The 7500-nt window shown below is 41.8% G+C and overlaps 2 protein-coding genes across 10 annotated transcripts in view; both read left to right on the top strand.

Annotated features, from left to right (window-relative positions):
• The window catches only part of LOC136829919 (high affinity cAMP-specific and IBMX-insensitive 3',5'-cyclic phosphodiesterase 8B-like), a 318075-nt gene that overhangs the window by 104767 nt on the left and 205808 nt on the right, over positions 1–7500 (top strand). The gene's annotated exons all lie outside the window — the stretch shown is intronic.
• LOC136830006 (uncharacterized) overlaps positions 6162–7500 on the top strand; it is a 21128-nt gene continuing 19789 nt past the window's right edge. The window contains exon 1 of the mRNA XM_067089182.1: positions 6162–6206. Coding sequence (XP_066945283.1) covers positions 6162–6206 — 45 coding nt within the window. The remainder of the gene's footprint in view (positions 6207–7500) is intronic.

A 7500-nucleotide genomic window follows, 5' to 3' on the forward strand; every position in this document is an offset into this window, starting at 1 on the left:
ATTGATTGGTTTATGGTGACTAAAACTGGCGTGGCCATTGATCAGTCAGTCTATCCTAAAACGTTTCTCCTTCCACTTAAATAAATAATTTACTTACATTTTTGTGAGATGCATCTTCGCCTGAACTTTTGAGGTTCCAGTTGCACGACAGAAAGTAATGGAAAATGCAGAAAGAGGAGACCAGTTATTAAAAAAAAACATTAACAAATAGGCCAGTCAATAGGGAGTTGAATAAGGAAAAAAATCGGGGAAAGCTGCAATAAGTTTTATTTTCTTCACAATAACGTGCTTAATAACATATTAATTTTGCACCCCTCTGCCACCCCAGATTTGGCCGCCATCTTGAAAAAAATGGCGGCGAAAAACAGTATTTTGAAAATATCTCTCTTAGGACGCATTTTAATGAAAAATAATACGAAATATAAAATATTCTACATACAGTTCTCTACAAAAACTCTTGTATTAATTTTTCTGATATGTTGCTTGCAGGGTTTTTGAGTTACAGTTGAAAAAATTGTCGCGTATGTTTCTCGATACACCCCGTTTTCTAATCCAGTTTGGAAAATCGTCTCACAAGGGTGGCCTTCCCCCTCTTTTATTCTGGGCAGCAGATGGTTCTTTAAACAGGGCAACATGATCTCGTAGTTCTTCATGTTTTTCCAGCACACTTATAAACTTCAGTGTTCCTTGCCTGAAAAAGGCAGAAGTAGTATCAGCCCCACTAAATGCATGCAAGAAAAGAATGTTGTCCTTGATGACTGATCCAAATTTCATGCAGTAAGGCGTGTACAGTTTGATTTCAGTATTTCTTCTACCTGGTTTTAAAAAGTATATATTTGCCTTTGCTCCACCCAAAGCTGTAAGGATAATTAAGAGGTCCACATCTCCCACTATTGTTACTGATTCAGCTTTGGTGCATTCTTCAATAGCAGTAGTAACAATCAGTGCATGAGCATCTTCAGGTGCTTGTTTTACAATAAAACCCTCATTGGTCAATTTAGTTTTGAGCATTGCGATAAGCCGGCTCTTATTTCTCTCACTGGAAAGAAATTTACTTTGTCTTGATGTTGCTGGCATGGTTTCGTCAAATGTGGTGTACAGTCTGGTAGAATGAATCATTCGACGAGCACGCTCAGCACATTTCGTACTTTTTCGTCAGGTTTTCTGGATATCCATCAAATACAACAATGGCATTTGTCTTGTAGTGCATTTTTACTGACATGAAAGTAGGAAAGCATCTTTTGAATCGTTTCTAGGTCCGGTGGTAATTTCTTATATGCAAAATCAGCTCAGTTGTATTTACAAGACATGTATGACTTAAAGGACTGCATCACCCCCAAGGAATTTGAAGATTATGTTCAGAAGGGTTTTTTCACAATAAGACGGTCAGATAAATTTTGGTCTGGCATCTGGTCTGATATGACCATTGGCAGACATTGATGCGGTCGATGAAGAGTTGTGGTGGATTGACTCATGGTAGAGTAATGACGGACTCGATGCTAACCAAATGGGTTCTTGGAATGCCTATCAATCTGAGGGCCACGGAGAAGATTGAGGAATATTGTGATGTCACTTAAAGTACAGGAGAGCAGCATGTAGGTGCCAGGAAGGCTCGCATTTTAAGAGACAACAAAGACCTTCAGCACTTTGTAGAGTGGATCTCATCCCACCCACCATTTCCAGATTTTGATAGCATTATGTCGATCAGCACAGGAGTAACAGGAGATGATGAAAAAATCCTCATAATGCATATGATGTTGGAGTTTGCTTAATGTCAAATATAGTTGGCAACAATTTTGCAAAAGTCAAGTTTAAAAGAAAGAAAAGGGTCAAACCATTGGGAGCTAACGTGACAGGAGTAAAAATACGGGATGTTGCATATCCAGTTGAACCTGAGATGTTATTTAGAAGAATTTCATTCACCAAGAACTCACATGAACTATTCAAGCTTAACTTTGAGTATGAACTAGCCCCATATTCCATGTCACTTTTTGTTGACATAGGAATGCGTAAAACCAAAAAATCCATGATGTATGCAGTATTTGAACATCTTAGTGACACAGCAATTGTTGGAGATACAGTTTATGTTATTGATGGAGGATTCCTGATTCATCGAGTTGTTTGGCAAAAACGAGAGATATTCTCATCAATTCTAGACAGATACACTGAGTATGTAAAAAGGCCCTACAAGACAAATGCTGTTGTTGTATTTGATGGATATCCAGAAAACCTGACGAAAAAGTACGAAATGTGCTGAGCGTGCTCGTCGAATGATTCATTCTACCAGACTGTACACCACATTTGACGAAACCATGCCAGCAACATCAAGACAAAGTAAATTTCTTTCCAGTGAGAGAAATAAGAGCCGGCTTATCGCAATGCTCAAAACTAAATTGACCAATGAGGGTTTTATTGTAAAACAGGCACCTGAAGATGCTTATGCACTGATTGTTACTACTGCTATTGAAGAATGCACCAAAGCTGAATCAGTAACAATAGTGGAGGAAGATGTGGACCTCTTAATTATCCTTACAGCTTTGGGTGGAGCAAAGGCAAATATATACTTTTTAAAACCAGGCAGAAGAAATACTGAAAGCAAACTGTACACGCCTTACTGCATGAAATCTGGATCAGTCATCAAGGACAACATTCTTTTCTTGCATGCATTTAGTGGGGCTGATACTACTTCTGCCTTTTTCAGGCAAGGAAAACTGAAGTTTATAAGTTAAGTGTGCTGGAAAAACATGAAGAACTACGAGATCATGTTGCTCTGTTTAAAGAACCATCTGCTGAGCCAGAATAGAGGAGGAGGAAGGCCACCCTTGTGAGACGATTTTCCAAACTGGATTAGAAAACGGGGAGTATCGAGAAACATACGCGGCCATTTTTTCAACTGTAACTCAAAAACCCTGCAAGCAACATATCAGAAAAATGAATACAAGAGTTTTTATAGAGAATTTTATGTAGAATGTTTTATATTTCGTATTATTTTTCATTAAAATGCGTCCTAAGAGAGATATTTTCAAAAAACTGTTTTTCGTCGCCATTTTTTCAATATGGCGTCCAAATCCGGGGTGGCAGAGGGGTGCAAAATTAATATGTTATTAAGTTCGTTATTGTGAAGAAAATAAAACTCATTCCAGCTTTCCCCGATTTTTTCCTTATTCAGCCTTTTTTCCTCCTCTGTTGACTGGCCTAAAATAAATAAATAAATAAATAAATAAATAAATAAATAAATGACAGTGCGAGTAATTTATCAAAATGAAGGAGAATTGTATTAGGGTAGTAATACGTTGCATCTTCACTTGAACCTTTGAGGTTCCTATTGCACGGCATCCCGTAGGGGGTTAGTGCCGTCAGTGCACCTCATGCGTTGCACTGTAGTCATTACTTAAGGTTCTTTGCAGCGTCCCTTCGGTCCCTAGCAACAACCCCTTTCATTCCTTTTACTGTACCTCCGTTCATATTCTCTTTCCTCAATCTTATTTTCTACCCTCGCCTAACAATTTATTCATAGTGCAACTGCTAGGTTTTCCTCCTGCTACACCTTTAAAGCCTTTTTACTGTCAATTTCTGTTTCAGCGCTGAATGACCTCATAGGCCCAGCACTTGGTCTTTAGCCTAAGTTCTATATTCTAGTGTATTCCAGTTGCACGACATCCCCTTAAGGGAGGCTGTTCCACAGTCCAATGGTGCGAGGAATGAAGGACCTCTGGAGCTGAAAAGTTCTTCAGAGAGGCACTTGCTATTCTGGAATAGAGGATCAGGATTTAGCTTACTTGTGAGGAGGGAGGGTAGAGCAATGTGTGTGTGTGTGTGTGTGTGTGTGTGTGTGTGTTTTGGGGGAGAGGGGTGGGGGTGTGGAATGGGTGGAGTAGTGGGTCACTTGCTATTTTGGTGACCACTTCATTAAGACGCGTGTTTGTTGATTCATCTGATGCAACAGATCGCCTTCTAACAACTGTGGAGGAAGGACACCGATATGTCTTGTATACACAAGGACAGGAGGAGGAGGAGGGAGGGGAGGAGGTGAAGGAGGAGTAGGAGGTGAAGGAGGAGGAGGAGGAGGAGGTCAGAGAAAAGGTCAGGGAGAAGGTCAAGGGGCTGCTGGGTCGAAGACAGAGATCCTGTTCATTCACGGATTTATTTCAGCCGTCAGTTTCGTCGCTCGAGTCATCGCCATCATCGTGGATCGAGGCGAAAAGAAATTAAAAAAGAGAGGAGAAGATAAGAGGGTAGAAAGGGGTGTGTTAGAAGATGGAGTTGTAAAGGGTATTCTCTCTCTCTCTCTCTCTCTCTCTCTCTCTCTCTCTCTCTCTCTCTCTCTCTCAAACACACACACATTTTTAATCTATATACCATCGAAGAAATATTGAGAAATATTCTTGGACAGAAGTATATATATAAACTTGTTGATAGTCTTCCAAACACAGCTCTCTCTCTCTCTCTCTCTCTCTCTCTCTCTCTCTCTCTCTCTCTCTCTCAAGCTGAACATGGATGTCATGGCGACAATATCTTGTGGCTTATCCTTCCATAGGAATGCGACCTGACTATGGAATGCTGCCGTTCATTCGCCAAAGTCTCTCTCCTACGTGTGTGTGTGTGTGTGTTCGTGTCCAATCAGACGTTTACACGTAAAGGCGTCGCGTTTATATTGCGTCTTTTTGTGTTTTCTTTAAAAATAGAAAAGTTGATTCCTGTCTTGGTGGAAACACGCGAGGAATCCTCTTTGTGTAGCTCATTGAGAAACTCAAGCTCACGAATGACGTCACAGGTGTACATTTCATCGGCACACTCGTCAAGGGATGCCTTCCCTCACATACAGTACTCGATTTCAAGGGTCTGTGCACACAAACGCGGCCCCAAAAGGACTAAACAAACTCCAACAACGACGAAGTATAAGTTCACACTAGATCTATATATGGTGCACAAACAGAATAAACTGGAAAGATTTCACAAGACAATGACGTCGTAGACAAACAGGTTTGATTTTTGTCTCTCCCGGGGGGAGGCAAGCTTTGGTCTCTCCTTTTGCATGTCCATGCAGGCACCTTTTGTCTCGCCTTTTGCCCATTTATGGAGAGGTGCCTTTTACTCTCCTTTTGTATGTCCATGGAGAGGCATGTTTCTTCTCTGATTATGCACATCCATGGAGAGGCACCTTTTGTCTCTCTTTTCACACGTCCATGTAGAAGTACATTTTGTCTTTCACACATCCAAGGAGAAGGAGAGGTACCCTTGTCTCTCCTTTCACACATCCATGGAGAGGCAGCTTTTGTCTCTCCTTTCACACATCCGTGGATAGTTACCTTTTGCCTCTCCTTTCACACATCCATGGAGAGGTATGTTTTGTCTCTCCTTTCACACATCCATGGAGAGGTATGTTTTGTCTCTCCTTTCACACATCCATAGAGTGGTACGTATTGTCTCTCCTTTCACACATCCATGGAGAGGTACGTTTTGACTCTCCTTTCATACATCCATGGAGATGTGCACTTTGTCTCTCCTTCCATGGAGAGGTACATTTTGTCTCTCCTTTCACACATCCATGGAGAGGTGCACTTTGTCTCTCCTTCCATGGAGAGGTACTTTTTGTCTCTCATTTCACACATCCATAGAGAGGCAGCTTTTGTCTCTCCTTTCACACGTTTTTGGAGAGGTATGTTTTGTCTCTCCTTTCACACATCCATGGAGAGGCAGCTTTTGTTTCTCCTTTCACACATCCATGGAGAGGCAGCTTTTGTTTCTCCTTTCACACGTTTATGGAGAGGTATGTTTTGTCTCTCCTTTCACACGTATGTTGAGAGGTACCTTTTGTTTCTCCTTTCACACGTCCATGGACAGGTGCCTTTTGTTTCTCCTTTCACACGTCCATGGACAGGTGCCTTTTGTTTCTCCTTTCACACATCCATGGAGAGGTACGTATTGTCTCCCCTATCACACATCCATAGAGAGGTACCTTTTTTCTCTCCTTTCACACGTCCATGGAGAGGTACTTTTTGTCTCTCCTTTCAAACTTCCGTGGAGAGGTACGTTTTGTCTCTCCTTTCATACATTCATGGAGAGGTGCACATTGTCTCTCCTTCCATGGAGAGGTACATTTCGTCTCTCCTTTCACACATCCATGGAGAGGTACCTTTTGTCACTCCTTTCACACATCCATGGAGAGTTACCTTTTGCCTCTCCTTTCACACATCCATGGAGAGGTATGTTTTGTCTCTCCTTTCACACATCCATGGAGAGGTATGTTTTGTTTATCCTTTCACACATCCATGGAGAGGTATGTTTTGTTTATCCTTTCACACATCCATGGAGAGGTATGTTTTGTCTCTCCTTTCACACATCCGTGGAGAGGTATGTTTTGTCTCTTCTTTCACACATCTATGGAGAGGAACCTTTTGTCTCTCCTTTCACACATCCATGGAGAGGTATGTTTTGTTTCTCGTTTCACACATCCATGGAGAGGTATGTTTTGTTTCTCCTTTCACACATCCATGGAGATGTATGCTTGGTCTCTCCTTTCACACATCCATGGAGAAGTACGTTTTGTCTCTCCTTTCACACATCCATGGAGAGGTACCTTTTGCCACTCCTTTCACACATCCATGGAGAGTTAACTTTTGCCTCTCCTTTCACACATCCATGGAGAGGTATGTGTTGTCTCTCCTTTCACACATCCATGGAGAGGTACCTTTTGTCTATCCTTTCACACATCCATGGAGAAGTATGTTTTGTTTCTCCTTTCACACATCCATGGAGAGGTAGCTTTTGTCTCTCCTTTCACACATCCATGGAGAGTTACCTTTTGGCTCTTCTTTCACACATCCATGGAGAGGTGCGTTTTGTCTCTCCTTTCACACATCCATGGAGAGGTATCTCTTGCCTCTCCTTTCACACATCCATGGAGAGTTACCTTTTCCCTCTCCTTTCATCCGTGAAGAGTTACCTTTTGTCTATCCTTTCACACATCCATGGAGAAGTATGTTTTGTTTCTCCTCCTTTCACACATCCATGGAGAGGTAGCTTTTGTCTCTCCTTTCACACATCCATGGAGAGGTACCTTTTGTCTATCCTTTCACACATCCATGGAGAAGTATGTTTTGTTTCTCCTTTCACACATCCATGGAGAGGTAGCTTTTGTCTCTCCTTTCACACATCCATGGAGAGGTACCTTTTGTCTCTCCTTTCACACATCCATGGAGAGGTACCTTTTGTCTCTCCTTTCACACATCCATGGAGAGGTACCTTTTGTCTCTCCTTTCACACATCCATGGAGAGGTACCTTTTGTCTCTCCTTTCACACATCCATGGAGAGGTACCTTTCATTTCTCCTTTCACACATCCATGGAGAGGCACCTTTTGTCTCTCCTTTCACACATCCATGGAGAGGTACCTTTTGCCTCTCCTTTCACACATCCATGGAGAGGCACCTTTTGTGTCTCCTTTCATACATCCATGGAGAGGTACCTTTTGCCTCTCCTTTCACACATCCATGGAGAG

The sequence above is a fragment of the Macrobrachium rosenbergii genome, chromosome 45 (genome assembly GCF_040412425.1).
Source record: "Macrobrachium rosenbergii isolate ZJJX-2024 chromosome 45, ASM4041242v1, whole genome shotgun sequence".
NCBI classification, from domain to species: Eukaryota; Metazoa; Arthropoda; class Malacostraca; order Decapoda; family Palaemonidae; genus Macrobrachium; species Macrobrachium rosenbergii.